The following is a 25,872-nucleotide window of genomic DNA, read 5'->3' as shown; positions in this document are numbered from 1 at the left end:
TTTTCTCCCACTGATCTGATAATCCTGTTCCTAAAATCCAGACATCCATATGAGAGTTCACAAGGGGTCCTTATGGCTTAGACTATTTGTTTGGTTGGTTGTTTTGGGGTTTTGTTTTTAGTTTTTTGCTTTGGTTTTGTTTACATTTTTGTTTTATGTTTGTCTGGTCACTATTGGGCTAACACTGACCATTATTTAGATTTATAACCTTCAATCTTGTGATGAATTGGTTTTGAAAACTGCAGGCTACACTTTTTTATTTCTCTAGTAAGCTCCTGGAAGTCAAGACATTTTATATTTTCAAAAATACAATTCTCACCTTCAGACTGACTGTGCTTGCGATAGTTTACAGCTACAGCCAGGAATAACAAATGCAAGGACTGTGATCAGTTAACACGGATTTGACCGAATATAGATCCAAACTTCTAAGTGGGTTACAGAAAGTCAATTGGCAGGTCGTTTGTGTGGAAATAGTGATGGGTTTTCCCATTTAAAAGTTAATAATGACTGGGCGCAGTGGCTCGTGCCTGTAATCTCAGCACTTTGGGAGACTGAGGCAGGTGGATCACTTGAGGTCAGGCGTTCAAGACCAGCCTGGCTAACACGGTGAAACTCTGTCTCTACTGAAAATACAAAAAATTAGCTGGGCGTGTTGGCGGGCGCCTGTAGTCCCAGCACTCAGGAGACTGAGGCAGGAGAATGGCGTGAACCCGGGAGGCAGAGGTTGCAGTGAGCCAGGATCACGTCATTGCACTGCAGCCTGGGTGACAGAGCGAGACTCCGTCTCAAAAAAAAAAAAAAAAAAAGCGTAAATTAATTAACCTGTGTAAATTCCCAAAACTTGAACAAGAAGAAATAGAAAAGATGACTAATTATCAACCGGTAAATGAACTGAAATGATAATGAAAGACATCTCCCTTTAAGATTTTTTTCTCAGCTCAGTTAGCTTTCTGGGTGAACACAGATTCCATGTCACCGTGGAAGTGAGTGACAGATATGCAGCAATGTAGGTTGAGGATCCCTAATCCAAATTTTCAAAATCTGAAAGGCTCCAAAATCCAAAACCTTTTTAGCACCAGCATGACATCATGCGTTGAAAATGTTATACTTGACCTTATATGGCGAGTCAAGTCAAAACGCAGGCACACAATACACAGTTTACTCGGCATCCCCAAGCAGAAAAGAAAAAAAAAACAAATCCCTCCCAGCTCCCTTCAGCTGCCATATATCTTTTCCACAGACACCCAGTTTCCCCCATGCAAGCAAGCACACCCACAAAGGATAGTAAAATGGCATGTGTGCAGGCCAGGCATGCTGATGGCAGGTTTCCCACAATGCCCCACATGGAGCCAAGACCTACATGCATGACTCAACTGTGTTTGCTTGCTTACTCTTTGCTCTGTGGTATAAAGGTATTGCTGAAAATGACAAAATGACCTACAGATACCCCTCAGGGTAACTGATAAAAAGAGGAAGCATTTATGTTTACCTCTAGCACAGAAAGCCAAGCTGTTGGAGAAACTGGACAGGAGTATATGAAACATCCATATATGACCTGAAGAAACAGAAGGATACATTGTTGAAGTTCTGTGCTGAAACTGATTCACAGAAGTTAGTGAAAATTAGAAAACAGCATAAAGTCAAACATGAAGATCTTGATCATGTATTGAAAGTGCGGATCTGTCCACGTCACAGTGAACACATGCCACATAATGGTACGCTGACCATGAAACAAGCAAAGATCTTGATGAACTGAAAATTAAAAGGAAATGTGAATAATCAATAGGCTGGTTGCAGAAATTTAACAAAAGACACAGCATTACATTTTTAAAGATTTGTGATGATAAAGCATCTGCTGATCACAAAGCAGTGAAGAAATTCATTGAGTTTGCCAGTCATGCCTAATGAAAATCTGAAGCCAAAACAAGTCTATAATGCTGATGAAACATCACTGTTTTGGCATCATTGCCTCAGAAAGACACTGACTACAGCTGCTGAAACAGCACCTACTAGAATTAAGGCTGCCAAGGACAGAATATGCCAGGATGTGTTAATGCATCAGGCACACATAAGTGGGGTGATAGATAAAAACTTGTGTCCTCACTGTTTTCAAGGAGCAAGTTTCTTACCAGTCTGTTATTATGCTAACAGAAAGACATGGAGCACCAGGGACATCTTTTTTGATTGGTTTCACAAACATTTGGTACCAAGTGGCTAATGCTTGCTGCAGGGAGACTCGACTGGATGATGACTGCAAGATTTTGTTATTACATGACAACTGTTCTGCTCATCTCCCAGCTGAAATTCTCATTTTAAAAATGCCTATTCTATGTACTTTCCCTCAAATGTGACTTCATCATTTTAGCCATGTGACCAGAGTATCCTTAGATCAATAAAGAGTAGATTAAAAAAACACTTTTCTTGAACAGCATGCTGGCTAGCAGCGGTGCACAGAGGTGTGGGTGTGAGAAAGTGTTCAAAAGGAGTTTAGCCTGAGGATGCTCTATATGCTGTTGCCATTGCTTGAAACAGGTGTGCATGCCTGGCACAACTCTGGCCTACAGCTATGTCCAGTGGTAATGATAAACGAGATGGTGGCTTTGAAGAATTATATATGTCAAGTGAGAAAAAAAAGATGGCTGAACTCCTTACCTTTGCAAAAAAATAGACTTCATAATCCATCAGTAAGCTGGAAGAAGTGAATACTATAAGAAGTTTTTAACATTGATAACAAGGCTCCACTTGTTCATTCATTGACCAATGGTGAAATGGCCAAAATGATTCTGAATAAGGTAATCATGATAATAGTGATGTTGTTAACACTGCAGAAAAAGTGCCTATAGATGACAGGGTGAAATTGTGTGATGGGCTTATTGAAGAACTAGAGCAGCAGGCATTCATAACAGAACAACTCATTCTATTTATAAAATCAAAGAGAGACTGCTAAAATAAGAGCCATTGTTGAGTTGGGGACCAAGAGGGCCCATTAGAAGCAGCTGCAGCCCACAGCACAGAGAGGAATGAAAACGTCGAGTGGATTCAGCACCTTCAGCTGAAATATCCAGGTTCTCACACTGGGACTGACTAGACAATCATCCTGACTGGGAGAGAATAAAGAAAAGCAGAGTGGGCCAGTGGCCCACCCAGGAGCCTCACGGAGCCAAAGGAACCCCCACCCCCAGCAGAGGGAAGCAGTGACTGATTGTGCAACCCGCCCAGGAAACCATGCTTCTCCCACAGATCTCTGCAACCTGTGGATCAGGAGATCCCCTCATGAGCCCACACTACTAGGGCCTTGGATCCAATAAACAGAGCTGTGTGGAGCCTCAGCACAGGTACACACAGAGACAAGAGTTTTACATACTCCACCCTGGAATTCCCAGCAAGGTGACAGATCGCTTTGTACATTCCCCTAGGAAGGGGGCTGAATCCAGGGAGCCAAGCAGCATTGTTCTGCGGGCCCCACTTCCACAGCACCTCACAAGTTAAGACCCACTGGCTTGGGAATTCCAGCCAGCCAATGGCAACACAGTGAGTCTGCCTGAAACAGGAGGGAGTTCCCTGGGAGAGGGGTGGCTACTATTTCTATGGTTTGGTCAACTGCACATTCCAGCCTGCCAGCTCCAGAGAGTCTGGGTGGTCCAGATGAGGAAGGGATACCCCCCCCAACACTGCACAGCTGCTGTGCCAGATTGTGCCCAAACTGCTTTAAAGTGGGACCCTGATCCATTCCTCCTCACTGGGCAGGGCCTCCCTGTGGGGGGCCTTTAATCACTCCAGCCAGGCTTATATGGACAGAGAGCTCTGATCTCTCCCTGGGATGGAGCTCCCGGCAGGAGGGGAGGCCGCCATCTCTGTGGTTCGGTCAACTGAGCTGTTCCAGCTTGCCTACTCTAGAGAGTCTGGGCAGTCTGGATGAGGAAGGGTCCTCCCAAACACAGCACACCTGGTCTACAGCCAGACTACTTCTGTAAGCAGGTGCCTAATTCCATTCCTCCTGACTAGGTGAGACCTTTCAATAAACCTCCGAAAGGAGCATTTGGGCCAGAAGCAGGTCAGTACCCACCCTGGGATGGAGTGTCCAGAGGAAGGAGCAGGCTGCCATCTTTGCTGCTTCACAGCCTTCACTGTTGATACCTCCAAGTACAGGAAAAGCAGAGGCAACTAAGGTCTGGAGCAGTTCCCCAGCAAACCACAGCAGCCTGTGATTGCTAACAGTCAGTAGCCTGACTGGGAAAAGAAAAAAAAAAAACAAACAGAAAACAACAACAACAACATCAACAAAAAAGACCCCACAGAAACTCCTTCAGAAGTCAGCAGCCTCAAAGGTCGAAGGTAGATAAGCCCACAAAGACAAGAAAGAATCAATGCAAAAACACTGAAAACTCAAAAAGACAGAGTGCCTCTTCTCCTCCAGATGACTACAACACCTCTCCAGCAAGGACTCAGAACAGCGATGAGGCTGAGATGGCTGAGTTGACAGAAGTAGGCTTCAGAAGGTTGGAAACAACAAACTTCGCTGAGATAAAGGAGCACGTTGTAACCCAATGCAAAGAAGCTAAAAATCATGATAAAACAATACAGGAGCTGATAACCAGAATAGCCAGTTTAGAGAGGAACATAACTGACTTGATAGGGCTGAAAAATATAACATGAGAACTTCACCGTGCAATCACAAGTATCAATAGCAGAATAGACCAAGCGGAGGAAAGGACCTCAGAGTTTGAAGACTATCTTTCTGAAATAAAACAGGCAGACAAGAATAGAGAAAAAAGAATGAAAAGGAATGAACAAAACCTCCAAGAAATGTGGGATTCTGTAAAGAGATGGAACCTGCGACTGATTGGGGTACCTGAAAGAGACAGGGAGAACAGAACCAAGTTGGAAAACACACTTTAGTATATCATCCCAATAGAATTTCCCCAACCTAGCAAGACAGGCCAGCATTCAAATTCAGGAAATGGAGAGAACTCCAGTAGGATACTCTATGAGAAGATCATCTCCAAGACACATACTTATCAGATTCTATGTCAAAATGAAAGAATAAATGTTAAGGGCAGCCAGAGAGAAAGGCCAGATCACTTACAAGGTAAGCCCATCAGACTAACAGCAGACTTCTCAGCAGAAATCCTACAAGCCAGAAGAGATTGGGGGCCAACATTTAAAATTCTTAAAGAAAAGAATTTCCAACACAGAATTTCATTTTCAGCCAAACTAAGCTTCATAAACAAAAGAGAAATAAGATCCTTTGCAGACAAGCAAATGACGAGGGAATTCATCAATACGAGGCCTACCTTGCAAAAGCTCCTGAAAGAAGCACTAAATATGGAAAGGAAAAACCATTACCAGCCACTATAAAAACACACTGAAGTACACAGACCAGTGACACTATGAAGCAACCACATAAACAAGTCTGCAAAATTACCAGTTAGCGTCATGATGACAGGATCAAATTCACACATAACAATACTAGCCTTAAATGTAAATGGGCTAAATGCACCAATCAAAAGACACAGAATGGCAAGCTGGATAAAGAGCCAAACCCCATTGGTGTCCTGTCTTCCATCTCACATGCAAGGCACACTTAGGCTCAAAATAAAGGGATAAAGGAAAATTTACCAAGCAAATGGAAAACAGAAAAAAGCAAGGGTTGCAATCCTAGTTCTGACAAAACAGACTTTAAACCAACAAAGATCAAAAAAAGACAAAGAGGGGCATTACATAATGGTAAAGGGTTCAATTCATCAAGAAGTGTTAACTCAGCTCTGGATCAAGCAGACCTGTTATCTACAGAACTCTCCACCAAAAAACAGCAGAATATTCATTCTCCTCCTCACCCTATAGCACTTACCCAAAACTTGTTCATATAATTAGAAGTAAAACACTCCCTAGCAAATGCAAAAGAACCGAAATCATAGGAAACCATCTCTCAGATGACAGTGCAACCAAATTAGAACTCAAGATTAAGAAATTCACTCAAAACTACACAAGTACATAGAAATTGAACAACCTGCTCCTGAATTACTTGTGGATAAATAATGAAATTAAGGCAGAAGTCAAGAAGTGATTTGAAATTAATGAGAACAAACAGACAGTGTACCAGAATCTCTGGGACACAGCTAAAGCAGTGTTAAGAGGGAAATTTGTAATCCTAAATGCCCAGATCAATAAGCTAGAAAGATCTCAAAGTGGCCAGGCACGGTGGCTCATGCCTGTAATCCCAGCACTTTGGGAGGCCGAGGTGGGCAGATCACAAGGTCAGGAGATAGAGACCATCCTGGCTAACAAGGTTAAACCCTGTCTTTACCTGTAGTCCCAGCTACTTGGGAGCCTGAGGCAGGAGAATGGCGTGAACCCAGGAGGCAGAGCTTGCAGTGAGCCGAGATTGTGCCAGTACGCTCCAGCCTGGGCAACAGAATGAGACTCCATCTCAAAAAAAAAAAAAAAAAAAAAAAAAGATCTCAAGGTAACAACCTAATATCACAACTAAAAGAACTAGAGAACCAAGAGCAAACAAACCCCAAGGCAAGAAATAGCCAAGATCAGAGTGGAACCGAAGGAGATACAGACACACACACACAAAACCCTTCAAAAAGTCAACAAATTCAGGAGCTGTTTTTTTGAAGAAAAAAAAAATTAATAAAATGATCTGCTAGCTAGACTAATAGAAAAGAGAGAAGAATCAAATAACACAATCAGAAATGATAAGGGGGATATCACCACTGACCCCACAGAAATACATACAACCATCAGAGAATACTATAAATACCTCTATATGCATAAACTAGAAGATCTAGAAAAACATGGATAAACTTCTGGACACATACATCTTCCCAAGACTGAACCAAGAAGAAATCGAATCCCTTAATAGACCAATAATGAGTTCTAAAATTGAGGTGGTAATAAATAGCCTACCAACCACAAAAAACCCAGGACCAGACAGATTTACAGCTGAAATCTGCCAGAGGTACAAAGAAGAGTGGGTACCATTTCTACTGAAACTATTCCAAAAAATTGAAAAGGAGGAACTCCTTCTTAACTTATTGTATGAGACCAGCATCATCCTGATACCAAAACCTGGCAGAGATACAACAACAAAAAAAGAAAACTTCAGGCCAATATCCCTGACAAACATCGATACAAAAATCCTCGGTAAAATACTGGCAAACTGAATCTAGCAGCATGTCAAAAAGCGTATCCACCACCATCAAGTGGGTTTCATCCCTGGGCTGCAAGGTTGGTTCAACATTTGCAAATCAATAAATGTGATCCATCACATAAACAGAACTACAGACATGATCTACAAACAGAACTACCACATGATCTCAATAGATGCAGAAAAGGCCTTTGATAAAATTCAGCATCCCTTCAAGGTAAAAGCTCTCAATAAACTACTGCCCAAAGTAATTTATAGATTCAATGCTATCCCCATTAAACTACCATTGACATTCTTCACAGAATTAGAAAAAAATCTATTTTAAAATTCATATGGAATTGAAAAAGAGCCGAATAGCCAAAACAATCTTAAGCAAAAAGGTCAAAGCTAGAGGCATCATGCTACCTGACTTCAAACTGTATTACAAAGCTACCATAACCAAAACAGCATGGTACTGGTACAAAAGCAGACACATAGACCAGTGGAATTGAATAGAGAACTCAGAAATAAGACTGCACACCTACAACAATCTGATCTTCAACAAACCTGACAAAAGCAAGCAATGGGGAAAGGATGCCCTATTTAATAAATGGTGCTGGGCGAACTGGCTAGTCAAATGCAGAAAATTGAAAGTGGACCCCTTCCTTATACTTTATACAAAAATTAACTCAAGATGGAGACTTAAATGTAAAACCCAAAACTATAAAAACCCTAGAAGAAAATCTAGGCAATACCATTCAGGACATAGGCAACGGCAAAGATTTCATGACAAAAACGCCAAAAGCAATAGCAATGAAAGCAAAAATTGACAAATGGGATCTGATTAAACTAAAGAGCTTCTGCACAGCAAAAGAAACTATCATCAGAGTGAACAGACAACCTAGAGAATGGGAGAAAGTGTTTACAGTCTATCTGCCTGACAAAGGTCTAATATCCAGTGTCTACAAGGAACCTAAACAAATTTACAAGACAGACAAAAAAAAAAAAAGTGGACAAAGGACATGAACAGACTCTTCTCAAAAGAAGACATACATGTGGTTAACAAACGTGAAAAAAAAGTTCAACATCACTGATCATTAGAAAAATGCAAATCAGAACCACTGTGAGATACCATCTCATGCCAGTCAGAATGGTGATTATTAAAAAGTCAGAAAAACAACAGATGCTGGTGAGGTTGCAGAGAAAAAGGAACGCTTTTCCACCATTGGTGGGAGGGCAAGTTAGTTCAACCGTTGTGGAAAACAGTGTGGTGATTTCTTAAAGATCTAGAGGCAGAAATACCATTTGACCCAGCAGTTCCATTGTTGGGTATATACCCAAAGGAATATAAATCATTCTCATATAAAGATACATGAATGTGTATGTTCATTGCAGCACTATTCACAATAGCAAAGACATGGAATCAACCCGAATGCCCATCAGTGATAGATTGAATAAAGAAAATGTCATACATACACACCATGGAATACTGTGCAGCCATAAAAAGGAACGAGATCATGTCCTTTGCAGGGACATGGATGGAGATGGAAGCCGTTATCCTTGGCAAACAGAAAGCCAAGCACCACATGGCCTCACTTATAAGTGGGAGCTGAACAATGGGAACACATGGATACTTGGTGGGGAACAGCACACACTGGGGCCTGTTGGGGACTTGGGGGGATGAGGGAGAGCATCGGGAAGAATAGCTGATGTGTGCTGGGCTAGGTGATGGGATGATCTGTGCAGCAGACCACCATGGTACACATTAACCTATGTAACAAACCTACACATCCTACACGTGTACCCCTGAACTTAAAAGTTGAAGGGAAAAAAGCCATTGTTAATGAGGCAGATGACTCTAGAGGCAACATTTTGCAAAACCATCCAACAGAATGCCTCCTCATCCCTAAAGGACCCAGTTCCTCATTCCTCAATTGCTTTTCATGTTTCTTCTCACCGGAAAAAAAACAAACAAAAAACAGTAGACAATAACCTTTGCATCAAAACACAGCACGGTAGTTAGAGACAGAAAGCCTGCCATTGTCTGTCGCTGTTAGACTGCTGAGACAGGTATTCTGGTGGTGCTACTGTGCTGCTTAGTTACCTGAACACATTATTTTTTTTAACTGTTTTAATGGCATACCATATTTTTAACTGTTGAGTACAGGTGGAAGAAAATGATAGCCTATCGTAGTATATGAATTCAGAGTCAGGAATAATGGTGATGCAAACAACCACAGATTGTACATGTGGGTGGCTGAGATAGTGACACCTTTGCTTTCTGATGGTTCCATGTATACAAACTATTTCATGCGCAGAATTATTACAAATATTGTATAAAATGACCTCCAGGCTATAAGTATAAGGTGCATATGAAAGATAAATGAATTTCATGTTTAGACTTGGTTCTATCTATCCCCAAGATATTTCATTGTACATTTGCAAATCTTCCAAAATCTGAAAAAAACCCAAAACACTTCTGGTCTCAAGCATTTCAGATAAGGGATATTCAATCTGTATGGCTAAATTCTACCAAGCCCAAAAGAAGAGATTATTCTTGTATTACACAAACAGCTAAAGGAGATAGAAAAAGATTAAATACTACCCAACTAACTTAATGATGTTAGTATAACCTTGATTCTAAAAGTGAAAAGGGTAGTACAAGGAAAAGGTTAATCCATTTTATTTATAAACACAGATGCAAAAAAATGTAATAACCTAATTAAATCCAACATTGCATTGCATTACATTTATTTGTTTGTTTGCTTGTTGAGACAGAGTGTTGCTCTGTCACCCAGGCTGGAGTGCAGTGGCACGATCTTGGCTCTCTGCCACATCTGTCTCCCAGGTTCAAGCGATTCTCCTGCCTCAGCCTCTTGAGTAGCTGGGACTACAGGCACGCACCACCATACCTGGCTAATATTTTTGTATTTTTTAGTAGAGACAGGGTTTCACCACGTTGGTCAGGCTGGTCTTGAACTCCTGGCCTCAGGTGATCCGCCAGCTTTGGCCTCCCAAAGTGCTGGGATTACAGGTGTGAGCCACCACGCCCAGCCCCAAGATTGCATTTAAATGTACTGAATAAACAGTTTTTATCTAGTAATTGACTTGAAAACCTAATTTAGACTAGTTTCATCACAGTTCTAATTTTTAAAACATCTTCAGCCGGGCATAGTGGCTCACTCCTGTAATTCCAACACTTTGGGAGGCTGAGGCAGGTGGATCACCTGAGTCAGGAGTTCGAGACCAGCCTGGCCAACATGATAAAACACCATCTCTACTAAAAGTACAAAAAAATTACCTGGGTGTGGTGGCACACACCTGTAATCCCAGCTACTCCGGAGGCTGAGGCAGGAGAATCACTTGAACCTGGGAGGTGGAGGTTGTGGTGAGCTGAGATCGCACCACTGCACTCCAGCCTGGGTGACAGAGAGAGACTCCGTCTCAAAATAAATAAATAAAATAAAAATAAAATAAAACATTTTCATCAACCTCTGGTAATCTACAGAAAACTTAATATTATCATGAAATCAAACACAATAGCACTTATAAGATGTGTCTCACAAAACAGATGCCGACGTCAGTGGCTCAGGCAGTTGTCCAGAAGGAAAATGGCCTGCAGCACACCCGAAAGATGCTGCATGTCGGTGACCTAAGTGTGAAAAAGACAGCCATCTCGCTGCTAAGAAATCTGTCCCGGAATCTTTCTCTGCAGAATGAAATTGGTGAGTCGGTATAAGTATCTATGTGTAATATGTACATGCTGAAGATACAATGCAATGAAATGTTGTCTGTATCCCCTCCCGTTCACAAAGATGCACTGGAAATGGGAGTAAGGAGTAGGTGATAAACTGGCCTGCCTTTTCTGCCGCCAGATATCACAAGGAGGCTTTCTCGGTGGATCTCACCAGAGATTTTTTTAAATACCCGACATTTTTTAAAAAATTACTACAAAAGAAAAATTTTAGAGCATACTAATAATTAACAAGATAAGTAATACTGTTGATATTTTTCACTGGGTGGCACCCTCAGTCACATCATCCAATGAAGTCTTTCTAATCCATATAGTTGTCTTTCAGAATGTTCTCTCGGTGGCTCTCTTAAGCACCATAATTCTAGAACATTTGAAAAACACATGTAGTGGTAGTTTACTTTAGTAGTTTGGCAGTGTGTTGGACATAAAAAAAATGGATAAGCAGATAATCACAATAGAAAGACAAAAAAGGAGTCACTGAATATAGCAAATTTGGCATCTTTTTTTGGGTAACTGCGATGAGACATATTTTGCCTTTGACTGTATTATTGACAGGGATGATAATGGCGTTACATTATCAAATAACATAATTTTTTATTTATTTGCTTATACCAAGAAGTATGTGATAAATGTCTGTTGTATCAAGTAGAAAATTATAAAATGAGATGATAGAAAGATAATGCTAAAATTAAACATGCTTCGTAATGCTCTATAAATAGGTCGTTTCTAACAACTCAAACTCAGTTTTTCACAACATTTCACAAAAATATAAACAATATTTTGCTTGTTTTAATGGATTAGATTTTTAAATATGCACACAGATAGCCCCAGAGATATTGAAGGCTGCAGTTATGTTTTAGTAATGTCATTTTCAAAGCCAGCCAGCCGCACATTTGACAGGAGCTTTTATACAATGGTTTCATGCTCATTATGAGTAGAGACAACCTGGAACATTCTCAGTGAATCTGAAAGAGACCTCGCCATAGGCACTCTCAAAATTATTAAAATGCTCTCCCCGTGGTCTTTTGTGCTGAACTTCAATAGAGGTGTATTATCCTTCCCTTTTTTGTTCTTTTCCCAAATAAAAAATTGACTCCATCTTTAAAACACCGCCAAGGTAAACAATGGCACTGTACACATTAAGCACGTACCTTCAGGGCAGGAATGCTGTTGGCCTCAGGCTCTGCAGTCCCCTAAATGTTGGGAAGGTATAGCCGTAGCCACCTGGTTTATAGTAGATGATTCTGTTGATACACTTCACTTTAAGGATAACAGAGAGAAGAGGCTTCAGCAAGATAAATGCAATTTTAAAATTCCAAATTGGCTTCATGTCAAATATATAAGTAAAAGGACTTCTCTTAATTCAGAATTTTAATAGCCAGACATAAGTGAAAATCATCTTGAATACATGCTTTGTGTTTCTCACCAGAGCTTTCTAAGCCAGGTAACTTTCCCTGTTCTCACCTGCAATAAGTTGTTACGTTTTACTTACATCTAGAGAAATAAACTTGAAACTTACATTTTCTCAAAAACTTAAAGACAGGCAATGGGGCATGGTAACAGAATAACAGATTTCACACAGAAGACACGGGTATGTATCTCACAGTGCTACTTTGCCAGTCAAGGCTTTCATTCTGTAGTTTAACTTATTAAAAGGAGGAAGCCTTCTGATAATAGCATCCATTGAGAGCTTACCACATGCACAGTACTATAATACACTTAACATGCATTGATTCATTCCCTCAAAATAACCCTGTGACATAGACATTATTATCTCACATTGCAACTTAGGGAAAAACAAATAGAGACGTTAAATAGCTTGCTCAGGCCATAGAGCCATAAAGTAGCAGAACCAGGACTGAAACTAAAGCCCTCTGGCTTTAGATGAACACTGAGCTCTCCACAGTATGCTGTGTGCTTGAACCACAGTCAAAAAGAAAGAGTTCAGGCCTGTGAACAGAAAGTATGTCTTACCTGTCAATCAGGTCCAGGTATTATGATGACATATCATTCAGTGCCTTTTATTGAGTACTTGTCCATTTCAGGAATGATGATCAATGCTGGAAACATAGAAATAAGTAAGATAATTGGCTTCAAGGAACCCACAGCCTCATTTGAGGTTGAGACAGTCACACAATTCATTACAATCCAGTATCACAGAGAGAGAAATGTGCTTCAAGATGCCACGTGAACACAGATGAAGGCACACAATAAAATTAGGCAGTATTTGTTAATTCCTGATCAATGCAACACATATTCGGGAACTGTGGGGATCAGCAAAAGCAAAAGATGCATGCTCTCTATCTTTTAAGAAGAGTCTAAAGTGGTTAGAGGAAAAAGAGGAAAACATACATGAAAATAACTATTACAAAAAGTTTAAGCACAAGTTCGCATTGACCAAAATATGTACCACAGGACAAGTTCCGGTGGACTTGTCAAATAGTAATACCTTTTTAAATTGTCCAATAAGTTTTTGGGTACAGGTGGTGTTTGGTTATACAGATAAGTTATTTAGTGATGATTTCTGAGATGTTGGTGCACCTGTCACCTGAGGAGTGCACACTGTGCCCAATGTGTAGTCTTTTATCCCTCACCCCTTCCTACCTTTCCCCAAGTCCCCAAAATCCACTATATCACTTATTCCTTTGCATCCTCATAGCTTAGCTCCCACTTATAAGTGAGAACATACAATATTTGGTTTTCCATTCCTGAGTTATTTCACTTAGAATAGTGGTCTCTAATTTCATCCAATTGAGCCGCAAAGGCCATTATGTCTGTCTTTTTAATGGCTGAGTAGTGTTCCATGGTGTATATATACCACATTTTCTGTATCCACTTGTTGGTTGATTGGCATTTAGGTTGGCTCCATATTTTGCAATTGTGAATTGTGCTGCTATAAACATGCATGTACAAGTGTCTTTTTCATATAATGACTTCTTTTACTTTGGGTAGATACCCAGTAGTGGAATTGCTGGATCAAATGGTAGCTCTACTTTAGTTCCTTAAGGCATCTCCATACTGTTTTCTATAGTGGTTGTACTAGTTTACATTCCTACCAGCAGTGTAGAAGTGTTCCCTGTTCACCACATCCATGCCAACATCTATTATATTTTGATTTTTAAATTATGGTCATTCTTGCAGGAGTAAGGTGGTATCTCATTGTGCTTTTAATTTGCATTTCCATGATAATTAGTAATGTTGAGCATTTTTTTCATGTTTGTTTGAAGCTTATCAAAAAAATTTTCATATGCCATTTGTATATCTTCTTTTGAGAATTGTCTATTCATGTCCTTAGCCCACTTTTTGATGAAATTATTTGGCTTTTTTCTTGCTGATTTGAGTTCCTTGTAGATTCTGGATATTAGTCCTTTGTCGAATGCAGTTTGTGAATATTTTCTCCCACTCTGTGGGATATCTGTTTACTCTGCTGATTATTTCTTTTGCTGTGCAGAAGCTTTTTAGTTTAATTGAATCCCATTTACTTATTTTGCGTTGTGTTGCGTTTGCTTTTGGGTTCTTGGTCATGAACTCTTTGCCTAAGCCAATGTCTAGAAGAGATTTTCCATGATTATCTTCTGGAATGTTTATGGTTTCAGGTCTCAGATTTAAGTCTTTGATCCATCTTGAGTTGGTTTTTGAGTGAAAGATGATGATCCAGCTTTATTCTTTTACATGTGGCTTGCCAATTATCCCAGCACCATTTGTTGAATATGTTGAATAAGGTGGCCTTTCCCCACTCTGTGTTTTTGTTTGCTTTGTCAAAGATCAGTTGGCTGTAAGTATTTGGCTTTATTTCTGGGTTCTCTATTCTGTTCCATTGGTCTATGTGTCTTTTTTATTTTCTGTAGCCTAATTGTGAAAGTGACGTGTCTATTTTTTTTAATACCTTTCTTATTAGTACAAAAAGAAAGCCAAACTCAAACTTACAACCAAGAAGTCATATACATAGTAGAAAAGTACCTTTAAAATAGTTTATTTCTCTTTTTAGAATGGTAGTATTACTTATGTATTGAAAAAAATCTTGGGAAGCAAAGATTATTCATTTATTATTTATTCACTTATTTAATTGTACTTTTTAAAATAGAGACAGGGTCTCATTATATTTTCCAGACTCGTCTCAAACTCCTGGGCTTAAGTGATCCACCTGCCTCGGCCTTCTAAAGTGCTGGGATTACAGATATAAGCTACTGTGCCTGGCCTCAAAAATGATTTTAGTTTGGCCGGGCACGGTGGCTCACGCCTGTAATACCAGCACTTTGGGAGGCCGAGGCAGGCAGATCATGAGGTCAGGAGATCAAGACCATCCTGGCTAACAAGGTGAAACTCCGTCTCTACTAAAAATACAAAACTTAGCTGGGCATGGTGGCAGACGCCTGTAGTCCCAGCTACTCGGGAGGCTGAGGCAGGAGAATGGTGTGAACCCGGGAGGTACAGCTTGCAGTGAGCCGAGATCACGCCACTGCACTCCAGCCTGGGCGATAGAGTGAGACTCCGTCTCAAAAAAAAAAAAAAAAGAAAATGATTTTAGTTCACTATTAATATTGTTGTAGAAAAGCAGCTCCTATTAACATTTTTCCTCAGGTTTCTTATGTGGGTTTTTTTGGTAATATTATGTATTCTTTTCTTTTTTCGTTTTTTTTGGAGACAGGGTCTCTCTCTGCTGCGCAGGCTGGAATATGGTGGCGTGATCTCTGCCCACTGCAACCTCTCCCTCCCAAGTTCAAGCAATTCTTGTGCCTCAGCCTCCTGAGTAGCTGGGACTATAGGCACAGGCAGGTGCCACCACGCCCAGCTAATTTTTGTATTTTTGGTAGAGACGGGGTTTCACCATGTTGGCCAGGCTGGTCTTGAACTCCTGACCTTAAGTGATCCACCCGCCTCAGCCTCCCAAAGTGCTGGGATTACAGGTGTGAGCCACCAAACCTGGCCAATAATATTATGTATTCTTTATATAAATAAATATACAGATTTTTCACATACACTATTAGCATAATTATTTTCTTTTTATTACACATGCTTCATAGATAGGTTTTGTGATGAGTAATAGTCTCTGCAGGTGTGTTTTAGTTAATCATATTCCTATTATTAGGATATTCAGGCTTTTTAGTTTTTCATTTACGTGTAGTACTGTCATAAAGATCTCTGTAGAAAGCTTTTTCCATTTTCAAAGTGATGTTTTTAAGATGTATTACTAGACATGGAATGACCGAATTGAAGAAGATGAAAATGTTTTAAGTTCTTGACATTTCTGCCAAATTACATTCTGAAAAGATTTTCAATGTGCTGAGCACAGAGTATCCTCTTTTCAAATATTTTAAAAAATTTGTTATTAGGGAAATTACATCTTTCCATGTGTTGTCAACCAGCTGTGTTTCTTTTTAAGAATGTTCTTGGCCAGGCGCGGTGTCTCACGCCTGTAATCCCAGCAGTTTGGGAGGCCGAGGCGGGCTGATCACAAGGTCAGGAGATTGAGACCATCCTGGCTAACACAGTGAAACCCCCTCTCTACTAAAAATACAAAAAAATTAGCTAGGCGTGGTGGCGGGCACCTGTAGTCCCAGCTACTCGGGAGGCTAAGGCAGGAGAATGGAGTGAACCCGGGAGGCGGAGCTTACATTGAGCCAAGATCATGCCACTGCACTGCAGCCTGGGCACAGAACAAGACTCCGTCTCAAAAAAAAAAAATGTTCATTACCCAAAATGTATTGGGATTTTGGGATTAAGAAACAATCTTTTAAATCAAGTGTTTTTTTTTTTCATTTTGTAGCCAAAGAAACTCTCCCCGATTTGGTTTCCATCATTCCTGACACAGTCCCAAGTACTGACCTTCTCATTGAAACTACAGCTTCTGCCTGTTACACATTGAACAACATAATCCAAAACAGTTACCAGAATGCACGGGACCTTCTAAACACCGGGGGCATCCAGAAAATTATGACCATCAGTGCAGGCGATGCGTAAGTCCTTCAGCTTCTGCCCGTCAGTGGCCTCCCTTTCCCCTCACCACCCTGTGTGTAAACAGCCCAGTTATGAATGTGCAGTCAGGGTCATCATGTGCAACATGGCGGCAAACAGGACGCAAAGCCAGGCCAGATTGTCTGGCCAGCCCTCAGTGACCAACCAAGGAAAGAACTGGAGCCACCACACCACATGCTTGTCCCTTCTCTTCTGAAGTGTCGAGAGAGGGTCAGACTCCAGAGCTTCTCTTGGTAGTGCATTCCAGCATTGTATTGGCCTAATGAATTAGTTTCCCAGAGCCACAGCCATGATTTAATAACAGCAGAATGTAGGCAAAGCAGGAGTCCTCTGGACAGATAAGTGCCCTTTTCCTCACTCCCATCTTAAGAGGCAACGTCACACCAGGTGGCTTAGAAGAAGCAGTGATGGGCTGGGCACAGTGGCTCATGCCTGTAATCCCAGCACTTTGGGAGGTCCAAGCAGGTGGATCACTTAGGTCAGAAGTTCGAGACCAGCCTGGCCAACATGGCAAAACCCTGTCTCCACTAAAACACAAAAACTAGCTGGATGTGGTGGTGCGTGCCTGTAATTCCAGCTACTTGGAAGACTGAGGCTTGAGAATTGCTTGGGCCCAGGAGGCAGAGGTTGCAATGGGCCGCGATCATGCCACCGCACTCCAGCCTGGTTGACAGAGTGAGATTCTGTCTCAAAAAAGAAGAAAAAAAGCAGCAGCAGCAGCAGTGATGGCACAGGAGAAGCAGTGGGGGGAGCCTGATGACAAAGTCTTGCTTTCACAGTTTTTTCTCTATCTTATCTCTTCCACATCTTATTCCCTTTTGAGAATAGAAGGTCCAATGTGTTCCTGTTTTCAACTTTGCCCTATTAAAAAAAAAAAAAAGTGAGGAGAATGAAAAACCTTGTTTAACCAAATTATTTACTATTAGTTAATTTAGAGTGATGAGATTGAAAAGGGGCATGAAGATTATCTTTTTCTCTTTATACAATTCGGAATTGTTTGACTTTTTACAAATAGATACAAGTTACTTTTGTAAATAACCAAACAAGAAAAGAAATGGCCACTATAGCGTAGTTCTAATGAGTTACAAAGCAGATGACTTCATCTGTACTGAAGAAACGTGTGCTTGGCTGTTCAGGGATGTACATGTCACCTCCACCACAGCCCCACCCAAGTGAGGTCCCTTCTACCCTGCAGCCCACTTTGCAGTGCACATGAGGAAGGAAGACTGCATTCAGAGTCAGATTAAAACAAGCCCTGAGCACTGGCTGGAGCGTCAGTTCCCCAAGAATATTCACCTGTCGCCACAGGCTGGCAGATAGTATCTAGAGTTGCTCAGTCTTTGTGGAAAGAATGAATTACTGCTGGAAAACAGAAATGACTCTTCTTCCAAACAGTCATCCAAACTTCCAGGCAAATCACCATAAGATAGTATGATGCTCATTATTTGAGTATTCAGATATAACAATTGTTGCACATGGGAATATGCAATTACTTTTGGAAACTTCTGGTTGCTTAGCAAGATAGGGGGTGAGCTACTTCGTTACTTGTTTATTGCCCTGAGTGTCCACTTGTGAGTCCTCACATGCTCTGTTTCAAAAACGAAAATTAACAAGCAGCTTCTTGCCAGTGGTGTCTGCTGCTCTTTCCTTACTAGAGTGTTATATATCTGACCTATCATTTGTAGGCTAGCCTGGGAACTAATTATCATTTATAACATTACATCTTTGAATAAAAGAGTACCAAGTATCAAACAACCAACTTATAAACAAACGTTATGAATATAACAGCCTTGGAATTTAATAACTTTTTACACTTTTGAATATTAGAGACCCATCACTTTGGTGGATTTATTTGCCCTTCAGTTATTACCAAGTGATTCTGAAAAGTCCAGGAGGTACTAACAAGTCTGTGAAGGCTGATTTGACTGCTCCTCCCTGCCAGGCTAGTATGGAAGAGAAAGGCTTTTCACTCTTGAAGGAACACAGCATGCTCTTCTCTGTACATCTTTGCACTTTCTGGTTTTGGTTTTATGTTTACAAATGCCTATGCTATGGGAGGGGGGAAAAGTCTTTGTTTAAAAAAAAAAAAACTCAGCCATGTGCTAATCAGGTGATAGAAGAGAAAGAGATCTAAGGCAGCACTGATCTAAGCCTGAAGTGGGACATTTAGAATAAATTTAAAAGCAGAACATGGCCCGGGCACGGTGGCTCTCATCTGTAATTCCAGCACTTTGGGAGGCCGAGGCAGGCAGATCGTGAGGTCAGGAGATTGAGACCACCCTGGCTAACATGGTGAAACCCGGTCTCTACTAAAAATACAAAAAATTAGCCGGGCGTGGTGGTGGACGCTTGTAGTCCCAGCTACTCAGGAGGCTGAGGCAAATGAATCGCTTGAACCTGGGAGGCGGAGCTTGCAGTGAGCCGAGATGGCACCACTGCACTCCAACCTGGGTGACACAGTGAGACTCCATCTCAAAAAAAAAAAAAAAAAAAGCAGAATATGAAATACTAAGTACAGTTCAAATGCAGTGGTGACTTGGATTTATAGCAGGAACAAGTTTTCCATTTGCTCTATACAGAAACGTAAAGAGATTTTGAAACTGCTTTAACAGGGGCTGCCACAAGAATTTATTTTATTGACTTGAAAAATTACTCCTACATTTATGGTGTCACAAAATCATATGTATTTTTCAGTCATGCTTTCATGCATTTTTATTCTATAAACATACATTATAACCATACAAATATAGATTATATTCTATAAATAATTCAAGAATTTATAACATATCTAAAGATATATTCCTTATAAATATCAGGGATTTTTCTCTATAAACTACTTTGCTTATTTTATTATTATTATTATTATTATTATTATTTTGAGACAGAGTCTAACTCTGTCTCCAGGCTGGAGTGCAGTAGCACGATCTCAGCTCACTGCAACCTCCGTTCCCAGGTTCACGTGATTCTCCTGCCTCAGCTTCCCTAGTAGCTGGGATTACAGGCACACACCGCCACACCCAGCTAGATTTTGTATTTTTAGTAGAGACAGGGTTTCACCATGTTGGCCAGGATGGTCTCGATCTACTGACCTCGTGATCTACCCACCTTGGCCTCCCAAAAGTGCTGGGATTACAGGCATGAGCCACCCCGCCTGGCCTATAAACTATTTCTTTATTAGCACTGTGCTAGTGGTTTAAAAAGAAAACAAAAACAAATATGGTCCCCTCCTTCCAGAGTTTGCTGCCTAATTGTCTGGTGACTGAGTGGCCTGACTTCACGGACGGCTGCTGGGGAGGAGCAGTTGAAGAGTGAAGAGGTCTTACAGAACGCCGACAGGCAGCATCCAGAAGCTTCTTTCATTCTCCCTGATCTCACAATGTCCTTTTCTTTTCAGCTATGCCTCCAACAAAGCAAGTAAAGCTGCTTCCGTCCTCCTGTACTCTCTGTGGGCACACACGGAACTCCACCATGCCTACAAGAAGGTAAGAACATGAACAAGGAATGTGTCATAGTTAACAGAGCCAGGTAATGATGGCCCACTTGACTTGACCCTGGTAAGAAATCACTAAAAAACTGCATTTTCTTGTGTGCCAGTTTTGTTACCTTTCACGTTTCTGTTTCCTTATTCCAAAGGCTCAGTTTAAGAAGACAGATTTCGTCAACAGCCGGACTGCCAAAGCCTACCACTCCCTTAAAGACTGAGGAAAATGACAAAGCATTCTCAGCTGCAAAAATCCCCAAAGGAAAACACCTATTTTTCTACTACCCAGCCCAAGAAACCTCAAAAGCATGCCTTGTTTCTATCCTTTTCTATTTCCATGGTCCCCTGAATCCAGAAAACAAATAGAACATAATTTTATGAGTCTTCCAGAAGACTTTCGCGAGTTTGCCACCAGTAGATACTGGCTACAGGCACTACAAATAGTCGTCTTTGCTATTAGAGCTTATGGTGCATGGCCTCCTGGAACCAAAATGGGAATTCATGTGGAAGGGACATTAATCCAATAAATAAGGAAAGAAGCGGTTGCATTACTGGGATTTTAAAAGTGTGATTTACATTTATATTCCTTTTCCGGTTCCCATGTTTGGTCACTCGTGCACATTGCTTCACCATTGGGCCACGAGTGTATTGTTCTGCAGTGTTGAAACAGAATAGAAATGATAAATATCTGCAGTTATCCAGGAGAAGGTATAATGGCAAAATTATTGGTTTCTTTCTTTACTTTGTGCTTGTTTTTATCCCCTTTTTTTTTCCTCTGATTTTTAAATAAACTTAAGAAATTTAGATTACAGAGTATGCATGACTATAAGAAAAAGAAATTGAGAGGAAGTGATCATGGCAAATTAAAGAAATCTTTTCCTCCCAGAACTTAAAAGTAAAATAAGAAATAAATAAATAAATAAATAAAATCTTTTCCACAGAGAAAGGCAACTATGATTATAAAATTTAACATTCCCCCAAACACTCAGTGAATGAGATTTTTTGCTCAGGAAATACTTTACCTATAACGATGCCATTAAATCCAAATCCCTTCTAAACAATGGCATTCCGTGTAATGCCTTTCCTGGACTTCTTTGGCCACTGCCCTGGACTAGTAGAAGAATGGACTCTATCTTTATCTGCAAGAGGAACTAAGGCCTTCTATCAGACTAACCAACCAGCCTGGGGCACTGAAAATACAGCTCATTTTAATGAGTTACATTATCAACTAGCCCAGCTTTGCCCAGCATTTAAGAAATATCACAGAGCCACTAGATCTCATATGATCTTCTTCAAGCCATTATTTTAACTCAAGAAAACTCTAGAGAAAAAAAAATGAAGAAGTCATGTTGAAGAAGAGAGAAGAATGTGTCAAGACCATCCAGAAATGATACGAGAAATACTGATGTTTTAAAAGGTGACATCATCCAGTGAAATGAATCTATATTAAATGTTATTTTAACTGTGCTATGATTAAAACCATTCATATAGAGTTAGTCTTTACAACTACTATTCTGTTATATATTTTTTTTTAAATCTGGCAACATTTGTCCTAAGTAAGATAAGGAAAAAAATTCTTCAACTCCCTTGGCCAGAAAGGTGTAATAGAAAATAAATTTTGAGGGGCCGGGCGCGGTGGCTCAAGCCTGTAATCCCAGCACTTTGGGAGGCCGAGATGGGCGGATCACGAGGTCAGGAGATCGAGACCATCCTGGCTAATACGGTGAAACCCCGTCTCTACTAAAAAAATACAAAAAACTAGCCGGGCGAGGTGGCGAGCGCCTGTAGTCCCAGCTACTCGGGAGGCTGAGGCAGGAGACTGGCGTGAACCCAGGAGGCGGAGCTTGCAGTGAGCTGAGATCCGGCCACTGCACTCCAGCCTGGGCAATAGAGCGAGACTCCGTCTCAAAAAAAAAAAAAAAAAAAAAAAAAAAAAGAAAATAAATTTTGAATGTGTACTTAAGTCTTTATTGTATTTGAAACAATTTTTTTTTCAATTTTAAAAGCTGAATGAAGACAACTTAGGTTACTAACCTAGTTCAAAATGAAATTATTTAGATACCAATTTTTAAAATACTGGAGAGAATTTATATGTCTTTTTCCAGAGTTCTGATGATAAGCATTTGGAGTGCATTTATTCCTCCAGATAATAAATGTATGTTCAATAATTTTTTGTGTTTTTTAAGGCATTAATAAAGCCTTTGATAATATTAAATACAAAATGAGACAAAAGTAGTGTTGCTTGCATTGGTGTCTGTGTATATCTGATTTATTTGTGTATCTTGGAATATATGGTATGATTGACATGAAATTTGAGGATTTAACTTTGTAAACTTCAATTACTAAGGGTTTGATACTTTGTAATTACTTATATTTTCCCCCTAATTAAAATCCTAAATTTTTTACCAAGAGACATTTCCTGTAAGAATGGTGGGACTAGATGGTGACCATAAAAATGAAGACACATGCAGACGTGTTAGCTGTGGTTAGATTTTAGTATATTATTGGGTGATTCTGTGACTGCGAAAAGACAGACTACATTTGATTTCCATGTGCTGCTTTGTCTACCCTGTTTGCAAACACCTCACTACTTTACAGTTTGTGAACACCTCTCAGGGAGGTTCTTCTGTGAATGAACAGTTTTGATCACAGGTCTATATATAAATATGTTTGTTTTCCTGTGTGTCCCAGACCTCGCCCATGCCTTCAGAGACACGAATGGGCAAAGCTGGGCCTTTTTATTCATTTGTGTTTATTTGTTCCAAAGGGCTGCTCTCTGTCAAGAATTCTTCATGGTCTGGAATGAAGGAGGCTGCTGCCCTAGATTTCCATCACTGGAAACATTTGTTTAGATCTGATGGCAATAACCAAAGGGTTATCTGATAAAATAGACAGGGGATTAACATGTCAAGTGGGAGAATAAGCAGCAGGACTAGATAAACCACTATAAAACCAATTTAATCACCTTCTGAAGAAGCAATTTCTTAGAAGAAAACAGGAGATGGGAGATATATATCTATATACACGCGCACACACACACGTTTATATATAGACACCTACATATGTGTGTGTGTGTGTGCCTATATACTATAGTTATAAAATGAGATTTCCCCTAAATAAAATGTCTAATGAACTTACCGCTTTGGAATAAGGAGGACTTCAGTATGTGTGTACATTGAACAAAATTGCAGAAGAAGCCTCAAATCACAGAATCTCAGGATTAAGAGGGAATTTAGAAGGCATTTGGTCAAATCCTCCTCGAAGTATCATCTTGCATGAAAAAGACTCAGTTCTTATTAATGTGACAGAAAAGAAAAACATGGAGTCGTACACTCAACTAATTCTCAACATGACCATATAACTGGCTCTTTTCAAGACTCACTGTTGCATTAAAGTATTTCTTGTGGGAGGGAAGATAGATAAAAAAGGGAACAAACTTTTCAAAATAAAATTCTGCTTTAACTTTCATGTTTTAGTTTATAGAACAGTTTCATCATTTATGAAGTAAATGTTAACCTTTGAAGGACTATAAGAAAAATTCTTTGTGATATGATATTCAGGAAAGAGAGATCCAAAATCCCAAGCACTGGCATAAGAATTGTTGAAAATATGAGAAGGGAAAGTGCCGTGAAGGCCCTAGCCTGGGAGACTCAGTGAGAGGATCCAGCAGTCCTTAGCCTGAGAAGGGTGTTGTGTCACCTCTCTGTACATATTTGAAAGCCCACTGTAGAGAAGATGATAGGCTTGTTCTGGCATAGTATAGAGGATGAAACCAGGATCAATAGGTGGAGGCTATTATGAGATTAGCTTTGACAGGGTAATAGTGGACATATATTGAGTACTTCTCACAGCCTCATGAAATCATCCTTTTCTCTTTTTTTTTTTTTTTTTTTTTTTTTTTTGAGACAGAGTCTCGCTTTGTGGCCCAGGCTTGAGTGCAGTGGCACTGTCTTGGCTCACTGCAACCTCCACCTCTAGGTTCAAGTGATTCTCCTGCCTCAGCCTCCCAAGTAGCTGGGACTTACAGGCACATGCCACCACGCCCAGCTAATTTTTTGTCTTTTTAGTAGAGACGAGGTTTCACGTCATCTTGATATCCTGATCTCGTGATCCACCCCACTGAGGCTCCCAAAGTGCTGGGATTACACGTGTGAGCCACCACACCCGGCCTCTTTTTTAACATTTTAAAAAGCATGAGAAAGAAAACCTCGAAGCAGACAGAGGTTAAGTCATAGCTGGAAAGTGCAGAGGGGCTTTGTGAACCCAGATGGTCTGGCTCCTCTCTGCGAGTCCCCTGTGAGCCAAGCGTGAACAATTCATGTCTCCATGCTGGTCAACAGTGGAAGTCTCTTTGGCTTTGCTACCTTTGGAGAGTAAAGGGTGCAGTATGACATCATGGTTAAGAGGGCTCATTCTAGAATGGCCAGCCTGTGCTCAAATTGTGGTTTCTCCACTTATTAGCTGAGGCACATTTCTTATTCTCTCTGAGCCTCAGCTTTCCTTATTTGTAATGTGTGACAGTAGGATTTACCTCATTGGGTTGTTCTGAGGGTTAACTGTGTTAATAAATACAAAGCATTTGAAACAGTGCCTAATAGTATCTACTCAATAAATGCCGATATGGTTTGGCTGTGTGTCCCTACCGAAATTTCATCTCAAATTATAATCCCCACATGTTGAGGGAGGGACCAGGTGGAAAGTGATTGGATCATAAGGGCGGTTTCCCTCATCCTGTTCTGCTGATAGTGAGTTCTCATGAGAGCTGATGGTTTTATATGGCAGTTTTCCCTGCTCTTACTTGCTCTCTCGCCTGCCACCATGTAAGACATGCCTCTTCCCCTTCGGCCATGATTGTAAGTTTCCTGAGGCTCCCCCAGCCATGTGGAACTGTGAGTCAATCAAACCTCCTTCCTTTATAAACTTCCCAGTTTCGGGTATTTCTTTATAGCAGTGTGAAAACTAATACAAAGGCTAACTAAATTACTTGGAATTCCCTGGTTTGGAGGTCTTTGCTTTTCTTTTTAAGTTCATCTCTTGTGAATTTCTCTTTGAAGATAAAGCTGGTTCAGTTAAAAGCCCCAATAGAAGGCCAGGTAGAAATGAGGAAAACAAATATGGCCCAGGCAAGTGACTCTGAATGTCCATTCCTCAGGACATGAGTCCTTTGTGGGTAAAGTGCTACATGAAAAGAAATATCCTATACTTAAATAAATATGTTCTTTATGAAAAAAAAAACATAGTTATACAAAGATCAAAAGATTCTTGACCATGGCATGACTTCTCAGAATGCCATGAGTGCCTTGTAATTGTAAAATTTCCAAGGAGGGACAGCTTATGCTGCATGTCAGAGAACTGTTTTTTGAAGCTGTAAGCCCTTTTTTTCTTAGACAACTCTTGAAGCTATGCCGCTGCTGTGAACTCTGACCAACATCCACCTGTGCCATATGCAAGAGGACAAGGGGTGTTTATCTGGCTCTCAGTACAGTTCATCAAGCTGAGCCTCAGCAACTATACGCAGTGTTAGTC

General features: G+C 40.5%; 1 protein-coding gene across 2 annotated transcripts in view; it reads left to right on the top strand.

Moving 5' to 3' along the window:
- PKP2 (plakophilin 2) overlaps nt 1-21,275 on the top strand; it is a 108,320-nt gene extending 87,045 nt beyond the window's left edge. Inside the window, exons 10-13 of one of the 2 annotated variants that reach the window (XM_005570540.5) lie at nt 10,707-10,860; nt 16,657-16,846; nt 20,260-20,347; nt 20,499-21,275. In XM_005570540.5, coding sequence (XP_005570597.2) covers nt 10,707-10,860; nt 16,657-16,846; nt 20,260-20,347; nt 20,499-20,567 — 501 coding nt within the window. In that variant the 3' untranslated portion in view covers nt 20,568-21,275. The remainder of the gene's footprint in view (nt 1-10,706; nt 10,861-16,656; nt 16,847-20,259; nt 20,348-20,498) is intronic. The other variant, XM_065524017.2, reaches the window with a different exon arrangement.
- Nucleotides 21,276-25,872: the final 4,597 nt, after the last annotated feature.

The sequence above is a fragment of the Macaca fascicularis genome, chromosome 11, assembly GCF_037993035.2.
Source record: "Macaca fascicularis isolate 582-1 chromosome 11, T2T-MFA8v1.1".
Classification (NCBI taxonomy): Eukaryota; Metazoa; Chordata; class Mammalia; order Primates; family Cercopithecidae; genus Macaca; species Macaca fascicularis.
Note: the sequence above shows the minus strand (reverse complement) of the source record. Positions and strands in the feature narration are given on the sequence as shown.